Here is a 25,736-nt window from a genome sequence, read left to right as displayed (position 1 = left end):
ACGGCTACCGGAAGTGTGCCCGTGACGTCGTGGCTGCCGTGGCTCCAGCGAATGAGAGCGTGTGGTGGCCTGGCGACGTCATGGTACAGTGACGTCTTTGTTCCACGATTTTAGTTCCAAAATCGGTCACTACGAGTACACCAATTGGCTCACGAATTTTGAAAACCACGGTTTTTAAAAGTTCATAATAAATTGCCGGCTCAGTTCCAAAGACTTATGCTTGGTGTGAATGCTCATTAGCATCATTTCTAAACATAGAAAACATTTACAAGTGACTTTTTATTCGTTGCATAGTCCCTTTAAGGACCAGTGGTTATCTTGCGTTCGCAGTACATGCCCTGCCCATTTCTTCTTGATTTCGACTAGGATGTCATTAACACGTGTTTGTTCCCTCATCCACTCGGCCCGCTTTCGGCCTTACACCTATCATTTTCCTTTCCATGGCTCGCTGTGCTGTCCTTAACTTAAGCTGAACCCTTGTCGTTAGCCTCCACGTGTCTGCCCCGTAGGTGAGTACCAGTAGGATACAGCTGTTGTACACTTTTCTCTTGAAGGATATTGGTAGCCTGCTATTCATGATCTGAGAACCTGCCATATGCGCTCCACCCCATTTGGCTACTATCTTATTCATCTATCTTATTCATACTGCTAACGACATTGCCCTCCTTGTCTCTTAACGCATACATCTGGTTTTTCCTTGTGCCTAGTTTCTTCGCTTTTAGGCTACCTTCGTTCTTTAGAGCATGCTGGATTCTCTGCATATTAAACTTCCTTATGTCGAACACCTTCTGCTTATTTATTTTGCGCCTTTATTCACTGTTATTCATCGAGCCGTCGTGGCGGAGTGGTACAAGCGCCAAAGGCCCTGGTTCGATTCCCACCTTCGACACAGGGCTTTTTTTATTCACCTTTGTGAAGTCACTGCTCCTCGCGCATGCGCAGCACGGCTCTCCAGGATGCACGCAAAACTGGTCAACCTTGGCCAGTGTAGGTTACGCTACAAAACTCGCGCTTCCACGCCTAGCGGCAAACTGCGGTGCTGGGCATTCGCCCAAATCTGCGCTCATTACATCATGTGGCACTTGTTACGTCAGAAGCGGACTGCTAGCATTGGTTCGCTGGAGGGGGCGAGTGCAAGGGGCCGGCGAAGCAGACATTTCAGCGTGCAAAAAGTGACGAGAGGAGAGGGAAAAGGCGCGGAATTGAAATTTTGACTACAGCTAACTCAGCTTCCACAAAAAGCATTTCAAAAATTCTTGCTAGAAGATATTTGTGAAGCGGCAACGTTAAGCATCCTAGGCACACCGCATATTTGTTGAGACCCCCTCTTTCACAGCCCCTTTAACATCGAAGTTACAATATCAGTAAAGAAAATCTCGAGCCAGCCTTTTGCTGCAGAGACTCAAACATGCTTGCTTGTGCAGTTCATAGCAGTTATAGCTTTGTTAGATTGGTGAAAGCATATCCTTAACATGTTCCAGTTCTGCCAGATTCAACCTGTTTCTTTAGCTAAACTAGATTCCCATCAAGAACTACTCGACACAGTGCTAAAAAGTATTCTGTGCTGTTTCCCACAACCTTGGAGGTCCCCATGTTGTAGTGAGGTGACATCAGAACAGGCAACTAATATTAGCCACCAATCTTTCAATGCATTTTATTTTTATACAGACAACTTTCACACTTACATTTTCCAACCTTTTCTGTAACACCTGGCAAAAGCCAACAACTGAATGAATCGCACAAGTTCATGACAATTAAAAAAAAATTTAAAATTAAGGTTAACCGGGCTTCTATACAGCACTTTGAACACAAGTGTAGACCCCCCCCCCCCCTAACAGCTTCATACAAATGGAACACAAGCACTCAAGTGAACATTTTGTCGTAGACCAAAAAAAAAAAAAAAAAACTCAGCATGATTTACAATGGTGTTCCACAGACTAAACTACGCATGCACACGCCAATGCATTCTGAGCTTTGCAGCAGCACTGCGACATGTTTATGCATGTACTTTTGTGGGTAAAAGCTTAGCATAAATGTACAACATTTGTTATAGTAGCAAAAACGAAAACGTGCATACTATTTATACAGCTTTCTGGGGGGAAAAAATGGATTAACGGTTTCACTTCTGTGTATTGTTAAACTTTTAAACAGTCCCTCCGTTACCCTTGTCCACTATGGTACATTTCTCACACAAAATGAAAAACACCACTGCCTTTTACAAGCATGATTTCCAATGAAGCAATACAAAGAGTACTAACAAGACATTCTAAAAAAAAAAAATTTTAAAAGCATGCAAGGAAACAAATGTCAAGAAATCGGATAACCCAATGACTAAGATACCAGTGTTTTCTTAACACACCGAAGTCCAAGCGTTTATTGATAGGCGCATTGCTTTAGGTTTTAGCATGAAAGGCGCTTACTGCCAGCCAAAGGAACTAGCCTGCCCTGCAAGCTAAGGTACACTGACATTTGTCACGCAAGCCTTAGCTGAAGGCATCTTTCAGTCAGCAAAGTTAGTGGTTTAAGTTTATTCAGTAGAAAAATTTTTCAGAAACCAGCTGCTTCAGACCTCTCATCCTGCATTCCCTGCTTTAGACTGCAAGCAAGTCTATGCACTAACTAGCTTCATGCATGCTTGAAAGGCCTTGCATTGTTGTGTGTGAACTAAAAGGCTCCCCCACTCAGGTAGTTGCCACCAGTTTTCAGCTGTTTTGCGAAATTAGGAGACCAACAAACTTGTTAGTGGTGGCAAGAATACAAATGGTTGTTCCATGGCGACCTAAGCGAAAGTGCTACAGAACACCCTCCGTAATTCCAAGCTTGTGGTCCCTATGAGGAACCAAAGCACTCTTTTCCCTTGCCTTATACCGAGAATTTGCATGTGGTGTGCGATGATCCAATACCGCAAGTGTGCAGAATCTTCGGTGGCTATCAGGCCTTGACAGGCTCTCAAAACCCTCACAGCAGCTGAGTGAACTGCGAAAGACTCGGCAATAAGAATAACATCTCACTTATGCGTGCCCTGGTGCACGATCGCTGTTTGTGAGTCTGAACACGGGGCTTTCAATAGCTAACTCGCTCCTCCGACGAAAAACATTCACGTTCACACACATCTGGTCAACAAAGAGTGGAAGAAAACCTAAGATCTCCTTTGTGAGAGAGATAAAAGAAAAGCAGCTACATAGCCACTGAGCACAGAAAGACCTTTTAGTTAAACTATACACTATTATCAAGAGTGACATCTGGGTCGGGAATGTCCAGTATACAAAAAAAAATAATAATTTTGATGCCTCTGCAGGCAAACCAGATTTTTTCAACCAAGCACATGTTGGGTCTACCGCCCTCTCACACCAACGTGGTGATATAACTTAGGAATGTTGCACTTATGCTTAGCATACATGCCACTCAAGTGGAAAAAAAAAAAGAAAGCCAAGTTGGAGACTCAAACTCATTAAAGAAGGCATGGAGAAACATTCCCGTTCAGTCTTCTCAGCTGTGTAGAATAAGTTCGTATATCTGATGCACTCCATGCGCGACCTCCAGTGCTCTCGTCTTCAAAGACAGCTGTAAAAAAAAAGAACAGCCACAAGGTGAATAAGCCAGTTTTTTTTGTTAGAGGAGGGGGACCACTAGGGCAAAAGAAGCGGTGCAATAACTGCGCAGTTGTGCTGTCATTTCTGCATCACAGCAAAACGCCAAGACAAAAGGAACAGAAGAAGAGAACACAGTAACAGTCATTTGCTAAGCCACCTTCATGGAAGCAAGAAATCCTTGTTAATTGCAACAAACCCCTTGCAGTCTGTAGGCACTCCACTAGTGTCGCCATCCCGTGAGTGGTGGCGCTGGTGATAGTATGGATGCTTGGTGTCCCATGCCAGCTGCACTGACGGCATAACGGTGGTGATCAAGTAGCAGCAAAAAAGAAAGGAGACCTTACTTATACCTTCAGTATGCATGCACTCTATGGGGATGCACTGTACCCCTCGACCGTGGCAACTCTTGATCTAGGGTTGGCAATGACGACAAGTTATAAGCAACAGAGTGGTACAAGAAAACCACGATAGCCAAAAACACAGCACTCCAAAACCAGGGTAGCCAACACAGCTACAATAACCAACAGAGCCACTATAACCAACACTAACCGTGATCCTGGGATTTCCTGGCTGGATCTTGAGCTCGGCAAGCACCCAGATGCCATTGGTGAGCTTGAGTGACTGGTAAAGCATGTCCTGGCCGTCGACGTTGCGCTTAGCGATGGTGAAGATGTTGTTCTGCTGCAGCCGCTGAGCCAGCTGGTCGGCCGTCAGCGGCCCAGCGTCCAGCGAGAACTGGAGCTCGTTCTGGGCCGGAATGTCTTTCCATGTGGCCAGGAACACTCGCTTGTCCATCAGGCCATCCTCGACGTAGAACACGTGCATGGGCACCACGCAGCTGAAGTAGAAGACGTCCACATTGTTCTTGATGGCCACCTGGAACAACAATGCAAACCACTCTGAATGAAGTGCTCGTTTATTTTTTATTTTTTTAGTGTTAACTGGAGAATGAATTATTGACTTTTTTCGGTGATTTAACGCGGCAATTCTGAGCGGTCAGAAGTCACTTAGAGTACCTCGGCATTTTTGTCAGCATGAACAGTTTGTTTGCCAGTAATTTTGCACTTTTACCACCTGGGGTTCTTTTAACGTGCATTGAATGTCACGCAGTACACGGGCCTCTAGCATTTTGCCTCCATGGAAGTGCAACCACCGCGGCCAGAATTGAACCCGCACCTTTTGAGTCAGCAGCCGAGCAACATATCACTGAGCCACCACAGCAGCAAGAATGCAAGTAAAAGCTTACTTCTAAGAACTAGGCTCAGAAGTTAATTCGGAATGTAGCGCTGGGTAGGGTAAGAGGACGGGGCTTCATGTGGTCTGCTAGCCATCTAACGGGATCATCTCGTGGCAGCCCACCTTCGGGTTATCCCTTTTAAAGACTCGGGCCGTGGCAGGTGGCGTTTTACTCTGCTACCAACCGCCAACACATCACCTGTCAGGTGGCGTGCTATGCCAACGTGGAACGCAGGAAAGGACGCCTAAGAGCAGTGCTGTAAAAAACATACCAAGTGAGACACATAGTAGCCGGGAAGCGGGCGTAAAGGGATGCTTCCCTGGAATTTCAAGGCTCTGTGGCTCTCACGGTTGTTCGCATGCACGGAAAGTTCTAAATGCCCTGCAATGGTTCTCCATCCGCCTGAGCAGTTGTTCATGGAAGGGAGGCATTAGCAAAGAGGACGGGCGCACGGAGCCGGATGATGGGCACGCGCATGCACTTCTGCACTATTTTCATGGCGGTCGCTTAAATTTTGCACAATCTTCCTCTACTGGAACCTAAAAATTGCATTTTTAAGCTGCAGGTGACAGGTAAAAACACTGGTGACAGAAACATGCTTAGAGGCCAACCCATGCAACTGTATCTCTTATTTTGGTTTGAATAACGCGCTACACACTAACAAAACGACACCAGAACGAAGGACACAGGACAAGTGCGCCAAGGCGCAGCCAAGGCGGTGTATGCCACAGCATAATTGTGTTTTTGCACCTTCGGTTGTTCGCGCTTGCACCACAGCGGTGATGAAACTGCACCGACAGCTGCAAGAAAATTCGTGCCGCCCGTGAGTGTTCAGCGCCGTCGCGGTGCACTGTGCAACACGTTGGAAGCCGCTGAACATTGTGGCGGGCAATCGCCAATGGCGTCAAGTTCCACTCTGGCGCCGTCTCCCTTTCGCGCAGGCTAATTGTCGGCTCTCAAAATGCCGGCACACTGTGAACCACTGTCGCGAAGAGACATTCACAACTTAGCATGCGGGAAAGCTGCCACAACTGCGATGTAACAGCAGAATTTGCACTGCATGGGTTTCTATTGGAGTTTGGATGGGACTGGCCCAAGATAACATAGCAGACGTAAAACAAGGCAGTCTGGAACGTAACAGTGGGGTTCTAATGTAGCGAACAAACAGCGCTTAGCTAGCAGGCGGTGAGGAGGTGGTGCTCTCTCGTCTGCAGAGACATAAACAAGAAGAAAAACTCCTCAAACTGCACAACTGTGCAGCTTATCCAACAATATCACCGTTTCATCACGCCACTGGCTTTGCTACTTCGTTCATTTTCAACTTTGAATGAAATTCTCAAAAGTGAACTAGCCATATGCCTTTCATGCCAAGAATACTGTGCTTTAGCGGCTAAAACCAAATTTCAATAACTGAATTCGATGTACTTTTGTTTATCCATTTTTTTTTTCAGTTTAAACTGAAAAGTCCTTTCGATGGAGGCGAAATTCTAGAGGCCCGTGTACTGTGCGATGTCAGTGCACGTTAAAGAACCCCAGGTGGTCGAAATTTCCGGAACCCTTCACTACGACGTCTCTCATAGCCTGAGTTGCTTTGGGACGTTAAACCTCTATAAACGAAACCTAAACTGAAAAGTCCAATTGCTAGCTATAACTTATGAAGACCACCTCATCTAGTGTTGAGAGCAGCCGAAAGGCAGGTGTTGTGGCTGAAAAACCAGGAAAAAAAATGCAAAAAAACAAGATTTGCAAGAACGCCTTTGTCTGTACCAACTTTGCATAAAAAAAATTGAGTTCCCTAGGAGCAATCGAAGAGTTGGAAGCCTCCCTAAAAGTTTATCAGAACAATCAAAACTGCCTTGACAGAATTCATAAGTGCTCCTTCAACATTTTTCCTGTCAACAGAAATAGCTCTGTTATTGCAAACTTTTTTGCATTCCAATAGAAATGCAATTTTTAAAGCGCAAATTAGAAATTGACCCGCCTGGCTCAACACGAGAGGCATACTGATTTTAATGTCAAAAATCAGCAGACACTGGGAAGCATTGTGCAGTTTCCTCCAGTTCCCTCTATCCTTATCACACACAGCATGCTGATAATACAGTGTCCGAGTGAAATGACAAACAATGAAAGGAATCCAATTATACGAGATTTGAAACAGACTCTCCGATCACCCAAACCTGCGGCTTCACAACAGCGAGGCACAAGCGCTGGATTTCACCGCGCTATCATGTCAGCATACGCCCTCCTATAGCCTGAGGTGAACGCTCAAGATAAGCCACACACTGGAGAACCGTAAAAGAGCATTGTTTGACCAGTTTGTCCGAGATGAGACTTTGAAACCATGCAGGAAGCAAGCTTGGTGGGCGGACAATAACACCAAAACTGATGATGAATTTTTTATAGAGCAAAGGCACCTGTGGCTAAAGAGCGCTATGGAACAAAGTAGTTTCTTGTACTCGAGGTGGGGTCAACGACCTATTTCCCAAACATTTCACTCTAAAGAAGCCGAGCATCAGGCAGGGGAAAGCTTATACCCATTGTATCACCGGTGGGTACCCGGTGGCGCTGGGGATCGAGCCAACTGCACTGAAACTGAAGATTGAGCAATGACTACAAAAGCATGTGTCGGAGCCACCCCAACCACATTTCTTGCGATAACTAGTGGCCAACAGCGAGGCAGATCAGAACCACCTCAAACGCACTTCCAATTCTTGCACAGGCGGCAAGAGACTTCTACGGGGGTCCACTGGCAACACCACCCGTGTTAATGAAGGGTAAAATAAATGACAGCCACTGAAACAACGTCTTTATGAATGAAGCACTGCCTACCTGCAGATTGGTGAGTGGGTCCATCTTCTGGACAGGACCAGTGGTGGCCAGCTGCAGGCTTGCGTCTGCCGGGAAGTTTGGCTGCAAGGGGGCTTGCACCTGTAGTGGCTGTGCAGGAGTTAGCCCAAAGCTGCACCGAATGAGAGGGGAAAAAAAAAAATATCAAGGGCTTGGACTGGGATACTGGATTTAACATCTCAACAATACACCCGGAACTATGACAGTGAGGGCTCCGGATTTATTTTCAGACGCCTGGGGTCCTTTTTAAGGCATTTTGGGGGTCCTGCTTCCCTAATGTCAATAATTTGAGAGAATTTTCTGTCTCCTCCGAGTTCAAATTATTGCATGTCGGCTGTGTGTGTACATACCTGAGCTGCCTCCCATTTCTAAACAGCGTATGAGGTAGCAAAGATTTACAATACATTCCGGGTGTCCACAGAAAATCTTATGCGTGTTGACGTTGATTGCATACATAAAATTTATGGCCCCTTCATGCAGGACTGAGCTCCTACAACAGCAAAAAAATAAAAGGTTACCCACCTGTTTTTGTTGAACTGGATGGCAAAACCAGTCATGGCCTGCATTGCCTTATTGCTAAAGGTCATCTCCATGAAGATCTGGCCATTCTTTCGAGTGAAGGTGCCTGCAATCTCCAGACCCTTTCCTCGTGCTGCAGGCAGCCACACCTGGAGGCAACAGTGCATAAAATGAGGAGCTGACAACGTCAAAATTTTCTTGTGTTTTCGTCACTGTTAATGCATATGCCATCATTATTCACAGAGATACCAATCCGCCATCTCTCAAAAAGCTGCCTCTTATGTCCCCACCCTTATTTTAAACTTTTTTTCTTGGCTGTCTGAATATTGCAGCACTGACTTGTGTAAACAAGGCTGACAAGAAATATTGCCCTAATGCTTCTGTGATCCCATTAGTTATTCACTCAATAGATATCTTAAGGCGGGAAGACTGTCTTTAAAATTTTTTCTTAATGAAGTCACAATTATGAAATCTTGTGAGCCGATTCTAAATATGTAATTTAATTTTATGTAAATCAAGTCCTTATGCACTTAAATAATATGTTAGATAACTTTTTGCTGAGGCCTTGCAAGAAATATTGCTCAGGAGGACTTACTAAAATGCATGTGATTAGTTTCTCTACACGTATCAAGGAATGCGATAAAGGTAAAATTATTATCCTGCCTATCATAGAAGTTGAGTTACAGAGTACTAAAGTTATCGCTTCAGAAACAGGAGTACACATTTTTAAAAAAGTCTTGCTCTGCAAGTTGGTAACTGTTCATCTTTGGTTACAGCGCAAAAAAAAGACAACATAATGAAGAAAGACTGGACGGAGCACCTTTCTGCCTCGTGTTGCGTCTTTTTTTGCACCTGTAACCAAAGATGTACACATTTTTCTTCCTGTTTCTAAAGTGCAATGTTCTCTTCAGCAAAATTTCTTGAAAGCTCTCGCCAAAAAGTTGCCTAACATAAGTGCACAAGGACTTGTTTACCATTAAATTAAATCACAATTTAAATCATCATGCAAAAAATTGGCGGTGGTTTAGCTCTGGTTAAACCTGGAGTAACGCGATAGCTACAGCTGGTCAAGTGGAACTTGGTCCCATGACCAACCACGTGACAAACCACGCGATCAACCACGGCGCCGCGCCACCAGCAGCTGCTCTGCACCACGTGACCAACCACGCGACAGCGTGGCGGCGCAGCCACCGCCACGCTGAAGGCTCGAAATGCTAACGTAATGTAGCTATTGCTACAAAATAAGTGTTTTCTGAAGATTTCATAATTGTGACTTCTTCGATAAATTTTTTTTTCTAAGACCCTCTTCCCCTCAAACAGAAAGCTAAATAGCCAGTGATTTTCAAGTCTCATTACTCTATTGGCAGACAAGAACAGGGGTTCTCAAACTGGGTTCCCTAGAGTGGTTTTTGGGTTCTTTGAGCACCCAAGTCTATGCATTTGAGCACCCAAGTCTATGCATACCTCAATCCCAGATTTTCATTTGCCCAGTTCATTCTGAGACAACTCATACTGCAATTGCTTATAGCAGGCTGTTTCACTATACAGCCAGTCCTCATTAACCAAATTTGAGCAACTTTTTTGGAGGGGCGAAGCGTCTGCATGCCTTTTTTGGCATCCATTTTAGGTAGGAAGGGATGCAACACGAGGCATCTTCTGGAAGCCATGGGGGTTTAAAATTTCCAGCAAGTACCCTTCGACAAGAATAGACACAGATCATTTCAACCATGAGGATGTCCCAACATAGATTATTTTCAGGGAGGGAAAGGGAGGGAGGGCAGTTCAGCTTACCTGCTTGGGTGGTGTGTAGAAGGTGCTGGTGGTGCCAAGGCCAAAGATATCACCCAGCAGACCAGTTGTGTTGGTGGCCCCCAGTGGAGCTGGTGCCGCTGCCGGGATGGGTGCTGCTCCTGCTCCACCAAGGGGATCACCCAGCTGCACGACAATGAGCCGAGAAAATGTGCACACCTGCACAACTCGCAAACTGCAGGTAGCAGATTCATTTGTGCCACAATCTGCGCATTAGGACCTTTCAATGAAGTTTCCTTGCAATGGGCAGTGTAGTTCTTGGCTGCTTTACGCGACACCTTTTCAGCCTTGTACACAATGAAAGGTATGCGCTAACCGCGACGTTCGCAGCATGCCACTATGTAGTATGCGGGCACCAAATGTGTGAGGCATGACTGAAGTTGAACTAAGCGGATCTACCTCTTCAGAGACTATGCCTTAATGATGTTCTACTGTACTGTGGGAACTCATTAATTTGAACTTGTTCGTTGAAGTGTCAGGTTTATCCGTATTGTCATTTTGGTCCTATCAAAGTTGACAGTATTATAAAAGCACCACCTAAAACAAAGTCAATTTTATAGCTCGAGTTACCAAGAGTTGACTGCATCAAACGTGGAACCTTGCTATCTGCAAGAGAGCGCCAAGACTGCCGAGCCACCACAGCAGCATTCAGTCTTCCAGTTGTGGTGTTCAAATCGCTCGACAATTCCAACACCTCTAGCACTGGGCAGCCACGAGAGAATGCAGCTGGACTCACCAGGCTGTCCAAACCACCGCCAAAGATGTCCATAGTAGCCGAGGGAGCAGCTGCTGCTGGCACAGCTGCTGCCGCAGGAGGCACCGGAGGGGGCGCTCCTATGTCCATGCTCAGCAGGTCCCCTATCAGGGTGTCGGCACTGGGGATCACTGTCGACTGGTCTCCGGCTCCTGCCGCTCCAGCTTCTTCTGCAGAGCCCACTCTGCAAAAGATGGCAGCAGCAAAGCACATTAGCCACGTTTTTTGTGCATGAAACTCTCAGCCAGATGAACGATTTCATGTCAGGCGTGACAGCATAAATATGTGCGTCATGACTGGGCCAGCTGTGTTTAATGCCACTATTGTAGCATTCTCTTTCTTATGCATGCCTTTTGCATCCTGCATACTATTATTCCAATGCCACACTAGAAGACCACTCTGAACCCTGGAGTACATATCTGTATCACCACACTTTAGTCATAATTTCTACCAGTGGCTCAAGAATCCCACCCAACGAAAGCTGCACATAAAATCGTTGCTCATGCTGCACACAAGTGTACAGCGAGTTAGCGCTGGCACTAAATGTCCCCGCTGCACGTCTGAGAGCCTTAAAAGTTCATCTAACCAACCAGACTCAGTTTGCATGGGTTTATAGCTTCTTTAAGAAAAAGCAAAGAAAAAAAACTCAACCACGACAAACCAAAGTGAGAGTGTGCTGCAAATACATTGTGCAGCACAGCCTTTTCAGAATATTTGTTCGCTGCAATCTTTTCTGCTGTCATTCTGAGAGGTACAACTGGCAAAAAGATAAGGCGGGGCATGCGAGAGCTGGCACAAACTGGCCAGCAAATACTGGCTAGACTGCATTGCTGCAGCACCTGACGCTGCACTACTGGTGTAAAGAGAGTGGTGTGCATATGTGCTGCCTTTCGAGTTCGCAGCCAAATCTTCCTTTCCTTCAACCACCATGTCACGGGCATAGCTGGCACCGCATGATGGGCTATGAAGCATGTGCAGTGCATTTTGCGGCGTTAACATTTACCTCTCTTGGCAACAAATCAAGCAAACTTGTGTAGAGTCACTGCTGCTTTCGTGGGTTTAAAAAGACCGTTTATCTATAAATGAGAGTGAGTACCCCAAAACGAAAGAGGCACCAAGACACAGAATAGTTTTTTTTTCTTCTAATAGTGCCATACATTTTCAAGCTGTGGCACATGATCACGATTCCACCAAAGCAATTCAAAAGCATCTGGCGAGAATGAAAATTATAACGTGTCTCGCGTGGTAAATGAAAAATGATATGACCGCATGCAAATAATGAATGCAACGAAGTGAAAAAATGCAGGACAGCTTCGTGGAAGGGAGGAAAGCCAAAGAACGGGGCTGTTTGCCAGGAGTTGCAGGTGTTGAGTAGTGCGGTAGTTTGCTGTGTGTGTTCGATGTCCGTGGTTAATTCTCTTGATATCGACATGGAGAATTCTTGACCTAAAAGACTGTTACTGCGGGGGATACTGGTCAACAGCAGACCTGCGTCACAAAACATGGGTATTAGAGGAGAACAGGGGGCCAAGGGGGGAGGTTAATGATGAGTGGAAGGAGTGGAGAGTGTTTATGTGTTTGAAGTCCTTGATTAATTTTTTCAATCTAAAGACTGAGAACTCTAGAGACAAAGTGATGGTTCCTGCGGCACAGCGTAGGGTGTATGCTGCCTATACATGCGATGTGCGAGAAAAAAAATTCAATCGTCACTCGCAGAGTATTCAGACTCCGAGCTGGTGCTGTGCTCTGGTGCACGCTCATCCCACAAAAAGTCGCGCAGCATGTTCACTGTCAACACGTATCCACTGTTCCGCGCTTCCATTACTTAGCAGTGCAGCTTTTCTTCCAGTTTGCGAAACTCGCACGGCTTGCCTCGAAAAGCGCGCTTTTTGCCGCTTGTGTTCCTCAATGCATCCTTTTGGTTGCACCATCGCCGGACGCACTTCTCGGCCACGCCGCACGCTTGCCATGTTCGACAGCAAACTCCCAGCCGTGTAGCTACTATTAAGGTGCTTGCCCATCGTGCTAAAACTGCAATGCTCAGCGACAGCACACGAAAGCCACAACTACGGCGAACGAACGTGCTACCACAACACCCGTGCCTTTGACAGGCTGGAATTGGTGATACCGATGCCGATATGGATAGCGGGAGCTTGCGGCGGAGGAAAAAGTTGACGAAGGAAAAAGTTGACGATGATGATGAGCCGTGGCCTCGGGCGTCATCCGTGAGTGGCACCTGGAAGCTCCTGTGCGCACGCATCACTCCGCGATCAAGTGCACCGTTGCTCACAGCGCGGAGCTGATCGCAGAGGCCTGATCGTGGAGGCCACGACGCATTCATTTCAAAGGCTATTCTCGCGTGGGTCAAAGAAAGTATGGGTGCGGCCCTTACAGTTACCTTTTTTTTTAATATTTCCTTCGGGAAAACATAGTGCGGACCATACATGAGTGCAGCCATTACACGAGTATATACGGTATGTCTGGCAGGAATTTGAGAGTGGTAAAACAATTTTTCGCTTCATAATGCTGCAAATTCCTCTCCTCACACCTTTGCTACAAATTTTAAGGTGCATCAGAAACGCTGAAACCTACCAAGTTTTGTAAATCTATAAAGAAAAGGAAGTCTTGCCTCCCAGCAAAGCTGACCAATTTGACACAGGTGATCAATCAGCACTATTATGCCATAAGCTACTTTTCTACAGCTTTAGAATGCCTGAGCCATTTTATTGTGTGAGCAGTGTAGCCCACATTTTCACAGAAGCGGACTGGTGAAACTGCGCAGCAATCGCGCTCCTAGCAGAAGCAAGAATTAGTGCTCGCGTCGGAGCCACCGCTGTCGAAGGAACAGTGTTCCAGCACCACCTACGAAGTGGAATGAAAAACTGAGCGCACAACACGCAGGAGTGATGTGCAACGTAGAGCACATGGCAACATCCTGACGCGCATATGGCGGTCACAGGAGCAAGGTGTGGAGCGCTCTGCCTGGTTCTCTTAGAGTTGTGCCACCGCCTGTGCAGTCCTGATGGCTTTACACTTGTGTTTAAAACTGCATAGCACTAGTGTTTGCCCTCAGTCGTGTTCTAGCATTTGTGATGAAGGCTTTCAGTCAAACTAGCAATACAGCAACAGCCAAACATCGAAATTGAGAAGGCGCATTTATAGGTGAATATTAAAAGCGAAAACTAAAATCACATTACTACTGACGCAGAACTGCCACATGACATGGTATGATCGCCCACGCTTTTTTTCACTCTCTCCATATGTGTACCTTGTCAGTTCACTACCCACTGTAACTGCTGTAACCGCTGTTTCTAATTTAAAAATTATTGGCTAAACTAGGCTATGGCTTAGTTAAAAGACTTGGCAAGAGAAGTCATTGGTCGCAAATCTTGCACAGCGGCTGCTTAGTGCTGACGCTTCCTACACATTCGCTGGCAGTTCAAAATCCACAGACTTTGCTTTGTCGGTGGTTCCGCTCTTGCTGCTGTGTGGCCCTTGTCGCCCATGGTACCTCGCTGGTGGCAGTGCTTGCCATGAATCTTACTTCTAGCTTTGTTTTTTGCAGCAAGCCTTTTTTTTTTTACAGTATTTAACAATATAGTAGTCCTCTTTTGGGGATGAAGATGTGTGTGTGTATGTATGTGCACGCATGTATGCATGCATGTGAAGGCCCAGAGTGGTCTCTGTATAGCGGCTCATGCTGTAAAAGGTAAGAGGCAAGAAGTGCAACAACACACTCACGAGTTGTGTCTGGGAGGCAGGGCACGACGGAGGCCAACGCGCGACCCCTCTACGAAGGCAGATGGTGGCTTGTGGTAAACAGAGGCGAGGCTCCCGATGTGGCAGATGAGCTCGTCGAGCAGGCTGGGCTCGAGCAGGTCCGTCTCCTCGGAGATGAGCGGTTTCTCGGCCAGCACCACCTCCTTGGCTGCAGCGGGGTCAGTGGACAGCAGCCGCCAGTAGATGAAACCCCGGTCCCTCAAGTCCGGGTTGTCACTGTCTTGTGTGGCCAGGCTTAGAACCTGCACAGAGCAAGACGGATAAGAAAGGTACCTTGTCCCTCTCTTCGTAAAACTTTCATTCAAGTTCTTTGTCGGTTCTATGTGTAAAAAAATTAGATGATCAACGTGACTGATGCAGTAGAATACGAGTTAGCATTAATGTTCTCCGCCGGACGGAGCAGTCGTTGCTGCAGATGGGTTGACTGCACAAGCAAGTGGAGTGATCCAGTCCGTCAATCACCGTGTGACATGCCGTACCCCCCCTCCACTCTCATCACTAACCAGGAGAAGGAATTAAAGTCATGCCTGTGCACTTTAGGCAGTAGCATACACGCTTTATGCGGAAGACCGCTCGCTTTACGCGGTAGCCCGCGTGCTTTACGCTGTAGCCTTAGCCCCTTCACTTCACTGCGGCTCTTGGTAGCTGGAATATTTTGGCACAGCCTTGGTGCAATTTTGTCAAACCACCGATCTGTAACAGCAAGTAGCAGGTTTAATGTGCTCGTGCAGGCTGGCGCAATTGGCACAGCATTCCATCCACTGTTATATTGCAAAGCAAAACTGTATATTTTAATTTCAATTACAACAAAAATAACTAGCCTGCGCAGAATACCTCTAAGCCACATATAAAAACAATGTCAAAGATGATCTGACAGCAATGAAGTCAATGCTACCTTTCAAAACTAAGCATACAAAGCATAGGCAGATAAGCCTGTAATAGCCAAAATAAAGGTGAAGGAGAACTACCTGTTGCACAAGTTCTTGGGTTTCAGTGGGCCGTTTCAAGAACAGCTTCACTATGGCTGTCAGCAGTTGAAGTTGAACCTGCAAGACAAAGAGTAAATATGTCCATTGCCCTCAGATTGTAACAAGCCTGCGCAATGCTACTGCAGCAGGCTATTGTACACATGGATGTGAGAACAACCAAACACTGTCACCTGAGTATTCTCATCATGAAAGCCTTCCAGAAAACTTTCCAGCAGCTCATCTGCATTGTCAATGCGCTCTGCATACTCTCCAATGATCCATATCATTGATGCTCTGTGCAAAAGAGACGACAGTGGCAAAGATAAGGTCACTGTTGTAGAAGCAGCAATAAGACTTGAGTGGACGCCTCTCAAGAACAATAAAAACAACAAATTTTTCTCAGCAACTTACCTAGCTTCTGGTTCATCTAGTGTATCCAGGTTTTCACACAGCGTGGATATAATGCTTTCATACTTGTTTGGATACTTCCTAAAGATGTCCTGTGTTAGAGAAAGCCATAGGAAAGAAAAGGTCATGAGTGAAATGCCATCTGCCAAACACATGACTAATGTAACCTCCTAAAAAGCTCCACCTTGATGACAACGATGGCTTCCTGGACGACATAGTTGACCTTGGTCTGGATCAGGTCAAGCAGTGTGCTGACACAGCGCTCGGCCGACTGCTCCACCTTGATGGCGCATCGACCAATGGCTCTCACCGCCTTGCGGACAAAGTCAACGTCCACCTCTGTTGCATACCTTCACAGGAAGGAAGGGGGACGAGGCAGAGAAGAAGGAATGCAGCGTTCAACAACACACTGCCCCAAAGGCTACCACACACACAAGCACACGATTAACCACTTCACATAAAAAAGATCAAACGAGTAGAGATATCGTGCTTAACTGATACAGACAAGACGCACATGCACAGACCAGCAGAGAGATCTCCTTAATTTTTTGCCTTGTAATAACTCCACTGCTTTTTCTTAGATATCGTATGAAAGGAAGGTTCACGTAAAAGCGAGGAGCTATAGTTTCGGCAAAGACGAACTACTACCAGAGGGATGAAGTGCAAAGGGGGAGGCTCGCACGCAGTCTGCTGCTATTGTTTACGAATTATGAGAGCTGCTAAAACAGCCTGGAATTCACACGTGCACTATGCTTCTGCACTGAAATTTGAACTGAGGGGTACACCTATCAGTGCACAGGTACACTGACGAGTGCAAGCGGCAGTTTTTGTACTCTAGGGCAAGTGTGTTGGCTAGAATAACATCCTGTTTTTTAATGACTTGTATTTTGCAGACTTTTGCAGGTCTTTGGGAAAGTAGAAGTGAAGCATGGTATCTAAGACAATACATCATATTAATAGCCAAGCAAAAAATAATGACCCAGAGCAGTGCTAAATTTCACGTACTGAAGCATCACAGTGCTGCTCATAAAGTGCCTTGAGCACAGTTTGAAAAATGCTTTTGCTATGCCACTTTCATGGAAGGAGCCCTTAGGTCATTGACAAATGCACAGCGTTACTTTAAGGCTCATTTGCTTTTTTGCCAAATTTTTTGGGGGTAAAGGTGGTTATGCCAAACAGCAGCCAAGTCCCCTCTCCCCTCTTATAATGCCCTCATTAGAAATTACATTTTGCACACAGCACAAAACAAACCTTTTAAATCTTACAAAAATATACAATATGTGGCAATGAATAAGAGACAGGAGTTACACGCTGGGTCATTGTGAACAACCAGGTGCTTTAATAAGCAAATAGGGGCAGCTCAGCCCACTACAGAGCTTGACCCAAGTCCAAGCTAATGGAACGGGGCACAACATGAAAATATGCACATGCGCACCAGCAAAATGAGCACAGTGGATGGCACACAAAGCAGGCAATGAGTGCCTGAAAAACTTACTCTTTCAGCTCTGCCAAGACTTGGGCAATGTTTGCCTGGGATGCAAGGCGAATCATGATGTCCAGTTTCTCCAGCTTCACGTATATGGGGTCATTGTACTTGACAAAGAACACCTTCATCTCATGTTTAAGTATGTCAGGCCTGCAGGAGAGAAGGATTATCAGGCTTGAGAAGCAAGCTCAGAGATTAGACTGAGCGAAATATATAAAAAGAAAACTTAGAAGGGACACACAAGCTCAGTCTTACAGATACAACACGATAGCGTTAATGAGTTAATGCCCATATATGCGGAATTGGTCATTCTAAACTTTACATTCATATGTCCTTGGGAGTCCTCATACCACTCCTTGCGCAATGGTGCAGTGGTTAAGGGATGCGCCAACTGACCCTGCAATGGCAGGTGCTGCCACCGGTGGGTCCTGTGCCACACAAATTGCTCTTGCCAAGCAAACTCTTGCGATCAACCTTTAACTTAACTGCCACCTGCCAGTACGGTTAGTTTTTCACAATCAAGTAGGTAGGTTGTAATGGCCCCACAAGGTCACGTGACCTACCTAGGTCGCAACTCCGACAACACTGAAGCCGGATTTTCTGCGTAACAAGGCCTTTAATGCTTTCGCATTACAATCGCTGCTGTACTGCTCAGGAAATTCATTATGTCTAGCATATTGTACCTTGTACAGCTTACGGCCTCCTTGCAGTACTCAAACCCAGCACAGAAACACAAGAACCGAAAAATTTTTTAATGGTCACTTCCTACTTGTGCTATTTGTGACTGAGAGACTAATATCTTGGCCCCAAACTGATTCAGCAAGAGCTGGAGGTATGCTTTTCTTTACTAAATAAGGCCAAAGTGTTGGCAGTGCACTTTGAAGGGTTTCTAACTGCACTGCATACAAGATGAGAAGAGCAAAAGTACTCTTCATGTGCACATGGAAGCCACAGCTAGGCATTACTATCACTGTAATGGTCTCTCATAACAAGGCTTGAACAAAGAAAAAGTTTTCAGAAACCAACACCCTTACACTTTATAGATTAAAAAAAAAGACAATGGTCACACTTTTATATAAAACAGTGTGCAAAAAACAAAGTTTAGGGGCGATCCATTGGACAGATGCGGAAAAATGCATCAATTTTTCACTCTGCATCTATTCCCATTCAGATTCCAGCGTCTTTTACTTACCAATTTATTCCAATTCTGATTCTGTTCTTTTTCAATTTCTATTCATAATCATTTCATTAATTCTTGCTGAGTCATTCTTAGTCATTTTCATTTCTCTGAGCCATTTTTAGCCCTACGTCTCCCTCCTCTCAAGCCCTTAAACCCAATGAACACCACATGCTTTACACAGACGCCGATGCCGCTGCCAAACAGTTTTTGCCTTCACAGCAAAAAAACTACTTCATGATGTATATACATGAAATTTTGTGAGCATATAAAATAATTTTAGGACTACTCACACAAAGTTGTTTTCCTACGAATCTTGTGAAAAGGCTGCAGAGTTAAGAAAATGTGGCAGAAGGCTGATTCAACGTTCATCACATACCTACCGGCATGCTGCAGGTCAAGATGTTCTTAGAATTCTTTTTTTCACAAAGCAGAAATTTCGGTTTTGAATTTTTGCAATGAAGTGCTCGTATGCATATCTCATACACTTATCTCACACTTATCACGTACACATATCTCGTCTAGAATTTTAATTGAAATTTAAAATACATGAAACGGGAAAAGAATGCCCTGATCTGCATTATGGACCTAGGAGTGCAACAAAACAAACGGGGTCAAAACAGATGAAATAGTCTCGAAGAAATCATTCCGCAAGGAGAGTATCTAGGTAGAAAACTACAGTGGAAAAACACACCCATTGTTCGAGCTTTTCCCCATAATGCATAGCCGCCACAGTAAGCAAACAATTGTTTTTTAGAGTACTTCCCGGTCGATTTCAGCAATAAAACTTGAGGACAGCATTAAAATGAGGCATACAAGTGGATTCAACAATTATCAAAAACCAATCTTTTAGCCCTTTTTCGGGATCCCCCCTTAAAAAAGTAAGATGATCAATGCAATTCATATAGCAAAGTATGTGGTAGCAGTGGTCCCCCTTGAAGTTGGCAGGTGGCATGAACCAGTCCATCACCATGTGACACGCTTTATCCCCTCTCCACCTACCTGATTAAATCCAGCCATCACAGTGTGCCTCAGCCTACCTCCTCACCATCTGTCCCTTCCGCCGATTTGCCCTGCCCTCTCCCTCATCTCCCCTGAAAGCGGAGAGGGAATTTCTCTCTATTTGGCCTCCTCTCCACCAATGCTTCACACGCCAATGCCGGTCACTTTTTGCAACAACAGCAGTTCTAATGCAAACGCATTAAAATTTCAGGCCACATCAAGGCAGTGCTAATGTGGGGCCGCTGTGTTCACCCAATGTCACCACCAGCCCAAGCCTCTGTAAGCCAAAGCAGAATCGTAGGTGTACCTCTTCTGCACGATGAGGTTAATGTTCCTGAGGGCCACGTACTGCACCTCAGGCTCACTGGACAGAAGGGTCACCAGGGGAGGGGCCAGCTTCTTCGTCAGGGTGGTGACGAAGTCGGAGTCACTGCTCATCATCTCCATGAACTTCATCAGCACCTGGACAGGCACACACACATGCCATAGCTTGAGCAGCTATGCGAGACTGGCAAGCAAAACATAGCAAAAGTGTGTGCAACAGAAACCTCTAAAAAGCCTGATGGCATGAAGTACAAGCATCTTGTGCTGCACTTGGGGAGCGAAAACAAACGATGTAACAGGTGCGCTTCAAAGGGCTCCCATGCACGTAAAGAATGATAGGATGCCTTGCAACAGAAATTACAAGCATAAATGACATTACAAGTGCATGGACAGGTTTGTTTTTGCAGCCATTAAATCCTGCCAGTCATGCAAACACATCTCTGAGCTTTGCATAGCATCACGGTCAAGGGCAAGGCTTCGGTCCTGTACACGGTGGACCACACTTAGTGGTAACACTCCAGCTTGTGGTTATGTGCTCTGTGCTGGCTGTGGGAAAATCATCAAGTGGCAACTTGCCATGCTGTCTGTGCAAGGCACGCACAGATACCTTGGCAAGGAGCATTTAGGCTAGGACACACCAAAAGTGACCACCCGTTCCATTGGGAAGAACCATATCATCATCATCATAGCATGCGCTCAGGCGTTCCCACTGTGTGTCATCCACCCTGCACACTTATGCCTGGTATCATGCACTGAACAGCAAAATAATGAACAGTGGTTTCAGAACTGCTTTGTCTACATGACATTGTTGAACATAGGCCTACCAGGTGGCATTATACAGTGGAACACTCAAAATCCACAAAGCCTGGCTTTGTTGTATGTTACATGAGACATGAATGTGCCCACAGAATAGCAACAAAGGAATCCCAAAGGCACGTGTACTGGTACTGATGCTAGTGCCAGAGTCGCAAAAGCAGCAAGCTTGGAAGAGTCACCTAATTAATAACATCACTTGAGTCCAAGTCTCCTAAATCTCACCAGTTAAAACGCATCGCAGTGGTCTAGGATTTGACAGAACCGATTCTCTGGTCAAATAAGATGCAATTCCAGCTTGCTGTCAGTTCCATAGTTCGGACACATTTTTTAAGGCACTTGCAATTTGAAAGTTCTGCAGCGAGAGTCAGAAGTGCCATTTGACACACTCTAATTTAGGCTACATTTCCACACACCACCCGCAGAAAAGTCGTAGCATTTGACACCCAGAGGTTAGAACATGGGTAGACCTTAGCTTAGAACAATATGCAGAAACCATATCCAGCAGTTCTAACAGCGACCAAGCACAATGGCTGCATAGGAAAAGTGGCGAGTTTACACCAACCTTGACGGCCGAAAGCACAACGGCTGCATTGGCATGTGCCAGGCGAGGAGTCACCCGCTCGCAGATACTCTGGGCTTCGCGTTCGTCCTTGGGCGCGTAATTGGACAGCGAATCAAGGATGAACACTTGGCCCCACTCGGTGCACTCGTTCAGTGCCGTCAGAAGCTTGTTGATGGTTGGCCCACTCATTTCAGTCAGCGGTTGGCCACTGCTCGATGCCTCATTCATCTCTGACAATGCTGCCACCGCATTGGCCACCACCTGCATCAAGGACCACCAAAGTTCTATTGAGGGCCAATATGAGCATTCATTCATTCATTCATTTTTATTTGTTCTTCACAACATGACGTACACATTGTGAAAGGGGCCAAGAAGAAAAGCCGTTCCTTTACGGCTTGAAAAAAAAAATCTTGGTCCCCCCTGGCATTGACGGCAACGAAGCAACACAATCCAGAAACAAATGTACAGAAAAAAATGTACAGAAAAAATATACAGAAATATACAGAGACAAACAAAATTATAACTTGGCATTTTTATGAAAGGTATGGCGACAAGCTCATGGAACGGTCGGGAAATAAAGACATGCAGTCATAATGAAACAGTGGCTAAATATCTGTACAAGGTGTTTTGTTTATGAAATGTGTGGTGTGTATTAGGGACATGCAAATTAATAAAACAACGCCTTCAGGTTCCGGAAATTTAGTCCTAAAATATCTGTTCCCGCTTTAATATGTTGATTTAGTAATCGAGGCAGGTTATTCCTAAGACTCTGAAACCCATAGTTCGTACGACAATACTAAACAGTGTGACAGTACTAAACTGGCAGGACCCCATCCATCATATAGAAGTCAAACTACAAACATTCATGCCCCATACACAGCAGAAATAAACAAACTCATCCCTAAGCTTCCACTTTTCTCTGCAGTCATTGAGATACAGAAACCTGAACTTGCTGTCAAGAATTGAAACAAAACTTTCCACCATACCAGCAACCAGCAAATGAGAAGATTAATGACATGATAATGGTTTGTCGCAGCGTCCATGCATCACACTTGACAACTGCACTGAGAATTTACCACTGCCTTTTGCAACTGCAGATGTTCAGATGGCAAGTGGCAATACACCACAACATGCTCTCTCGAGACACTAGCAGGGAAAAAGTTCCAAGCAGCCCAGTAAAATGTAGTCAGTCAGCCGCAGATGTAAAGTGGACTGCAGAGAGCCCATTCAAATTTTACACAACACAAGGAAAAGAAACAGTAGAGGAGGAAAAAATGCTCACCATGGGATTGGAATCAGAGAGAAGGTCTCGCAGCTGATCCAAGAAGCCCTGGTCCTCCACGAGGGGGGCGTTGATGTCATGCAACTTGGCGACGCACACGGCAGCCGTCTTTCGCACGTAGGGGTCCTCGTCTTTCAAGCACTTCCGCAGGGGTTCGCATAGGTACTCCGTAATCTTGTCCACTCGAATACAACCCATGGTGCGTACCGCCAGTGCCCGGATCAGGGGGTTGCCGTCCTCACAGTCCTGAGTACCAAGGAAGCAATACACAACGATCAGCGAACAGGTAATGATACCCAACTGCAAACCCTTTCTTCAGACACTGTCTACAACACACAGGTGAGGAGCAGAACAAATGTTAATTAGAACCATACAAAAGCATGATTCTTGGCACACATGCGGTGAGGTGTCACGCCTGAGCTCTTCGATGCAACCATACTTGTGTGCACCGTTTAAAAATGGCACTGGTTTTCACCGTTAAGATGGTTCCAGCTTTTTCAAAAGAACAAAAGCGACACTGCCTAAACATCTTCCAATTGAGCAGTTCTTGGCATGCTGCCTCTAAACAGCTGCAGTGACCCATAAAATACTACCAAAAATTTTCACACACAGCATGAAGAAATGACACCAAGCAACAGCAGGTATATGCACAGCATACCAGGCATAATATTAAACTGTTACCCATCTCAGTTTTACAGGTAGTGTATACTGACAAGCAATATAACTGCTTTTCCTTTAACCCATCATTCCCAGTCCTGTTTCTAAATCTGCCACATTTGCATCTGGCTTTGCATGGTCCGATATTCCATTACTTCAGGATTCAGCAATTCCTTTCAGGATATCGGGAATTAAAAAAATGTGAAAGAAAATCATAGAAAGAAAAAATATGCCAGTAAGAAAACACAACACCTAAGACCACATCTAAGCAACAACTCTTCGACAAATCTACCAGTTGTCTATGGTTTATGGGGGTTTAACATCCCAAAGTGACTCAGGCTATGAGGGATGCCATAGTGGAGGGCTCCGGAAATTTCAACCACCTGGGGTTCTGTAACATGCACCGAGTTCCAACAACCTCTGCTCCTAATTCTGCACAGCTGGATAAAATCAGATGGGATGTATTTACGGCAAAGATTTGTAGAAATGCAGCAGGATGCTCACTCACTTTTACAAATGTATTCACAGCCATTATAGCCATATCAGGTTGACTCTTAGCATAATTCATTAGGTAGAGGTAGACAAGCTTCTTCAGTTCCAGGTTGTCCGTCTGCATGCAATTCACTACGTCTGGAAACAAAGCACTGCAAAAGAAGATTAAAAACTATCACCAAGACAGCTTGTAGCATCCAAAACAGGAGGTGCAGTTCGATTTTTACAAGACAGCAGTGCTGCGGGCAGAAAAAGTTGCACATCATTTAACCACAAATTGTTACAGCATTACAGTGCTCATTTTGTGTCCAGAGTTCCTCACATTTCGACTTCTGCCATTCTCCGACTGTCTATACAGATCTAGACATTTGAAGTGCATGCAAAGCCGATTCGTGCAAATTCCTGGCCTGTTTACAGGCAGCAACTCATCAGCAAATTTCCACTGCTGTTCCAGGTACCGTTCAGCAAGACCTTGGTGGTCTGGATGCCTTTAAAATGTATCGCATTGATGACTGTGATAAATAAAATTCATCTAGACAGTAGGAGTTCAGTAAACGAAATAAATTTTGATTCTTTCTCGAAGCATACAAGCATGCCAGGCGATTCCTAGGATGCTTTTTACACACACAGCGTCTCGCTAAGCATTTCATAAACTACGGCGTCACAAGGCGTCTATCCGAACCCGTACATACACCTATTCGCATCAAGGCGGTATGCGAAACAGCAAATGCGCAATCAGTAAAGATTGACTACACTACTTCGTAGCTGCTACCGAGTATTTCAAACTGGATAAATCACCATTGGCACAGAGACCTAGAACCTTAGCGTTGCGAGCATTCCTCTGCTCAGGGCACTCGGCACAAACAGAGACGTCGGAAGTGCAAGGAAATCGACGCCGGCTTTCGTAAACACATCACAGTGTCGGGAAATGCGGCGACGCCGGCAAACCCCACCTGACATCTTTGCCGACTGTCATCGAGGCGATTACTTTCTTAACGGCCTCACGTTTCTTCTCTTTTTTGTCGCTGTTCAGTTCGCTCTTCAGCTCGAATATTTCACCTGGAATCGGAGAGCACCGGTCAGTTCATGTCCCGAGCGTAAAACTGCAGCCGCGATACGCCAACGACACAGAACATGAGCCGGTCCGTGTTGCCGCCCCCTTCAAAGCTAGTGCGTTCGAGAAAAAAATGCACAGCTCTTGCTTGAAAAATCAGACGAGCTTTCAAGCTTTGCAACTTATCTACGCTGTTTTGACCGCAGTACACGCTCTCAATCATCGTACCAGGTGCACATATGCAAGTGAGAAGAAAAAAGAAACATGCTTAAACTAACCTTTCTTGGTCGTGGTGAAGTACTTTGCGTCAGTCATGATTGGCTAAAGTAGCGGTGCACAGTATTCTGTTAGAAGCGAAGAGATGGGTGAGGATAACGCCAGCAGACGACATCAGAGCGTATCGGGGCCGCTTAAATCACACGGAGCCATCGTGATAACAGGCAATGCACGTCCAAGACACGCAGACTCACCGAAAAGAACGTGATTTAGGCGTAGTTGAGCTCCCCTCTCTGAGCGCTTCCCGTGTGAATCGGCGCTGTTTCACTGAGCCGGCGGCACCATATCCAACCAACCTCGATATTGGAAAGCTGGCGGGGCTGCTTTAGCGATGAAGCGACTCTTTCAGTGCACGAAATCGCTTGCACACTTTCCTCCCGTAAAGTGCATATACGCCCCTGTAGGAAACACTCCCGATTATTGCTTGTGTAGCGCTGTAGCGCTGCGCAAGCCCCGAAACTCGCACTTGACCCGGTGCGCGGCGCTGCTGTCCGGTCACTTCGTTTTTTTTTTTTTTCGTGTCTAAAAAATTTTTTTAGGAACATGCTATCGTTAAACTCAACCTGGCAGACAGAACACGTACATAGAATTTTGGTTATTCAGCGGTTTAAAAATATACTACTCTTTTGTCACGCTTGCGAACTAGTGAATCTTCACTTCAACCAGTTTGCTTCGCACATAAGCTGCAGAGTG

At 45.6% G+C, this 25,736-nt stretch overlaps 1 protein-coding gene across 1 annotated transcript; it reads right to left on the bottom strand.

Annotated features, from left to right (window-relative positions):
* Nucleotides 1-1,629: 1,629 nt before the first annotated feature.
* On the bottom strand, nt 1,630-25,498 carry AP-1-2beta (adaptor protein complex 1/2, beta subunit). The gene is made up of 19 exons (XM_077654035.1): nt 25,238-25,498; nt 25,046-25,111; nt 24,667-24,772; nt 23,730-23,865; nt 22,565-22,810; nt 21,283-21,543; nt 19,888-20,042; nt 17,411-17,551; nt 16,100-16,265; nt 15,919-16,007; nt 15,699-15,801; nt 15,508-15,585; nt 14,501-14,781; nt 10,742-10,943; nt 9,988-10,131; nt 8,200-8,345; nt 7,660-7,789; nt 4,143-4,469; nt 1,630-3,564 (listed from the first exon to the last, which is right to left on the bottom strand). The coding sequence occupies exons 2-19, from the start codon at nt 25,080-25,082 to the stop codon at nt 3,490-3,492; spliced, it is 2,823 nt and encodes a 940-aa protein (XP_077510161.1). The 5' UTR covers nt 25,083-25,111; nt 25,238-25,498; the 3' UTR covers nt 1,630-3,489.
* Between the last annotated feature and the right edge of the window lie 238 nt (nt 25,499-25,736).

The sequence above is a fragment of the Amblyomma americanum genome, chromosome 2, assembly GCF_052857255.1.
Source record: "Amblyomma americanum isolate KBUSLIRL-KWMA chromosome 2, ASM5285725v1, whole genome shotgun sequence".
In the NCBI taxonomy this organism is placed as follows: Eukaryota; Metazoa; Arthropoda; class Arachnida; order Ixodida; family Ixodidae; genus Amblyomma; species Amblyomma americanum.
The sequence above is the reverse complement of the archived record's forward strand: the minus strand, read 5'-3'. Positions and strand labels throughout refer to the sequence as shown.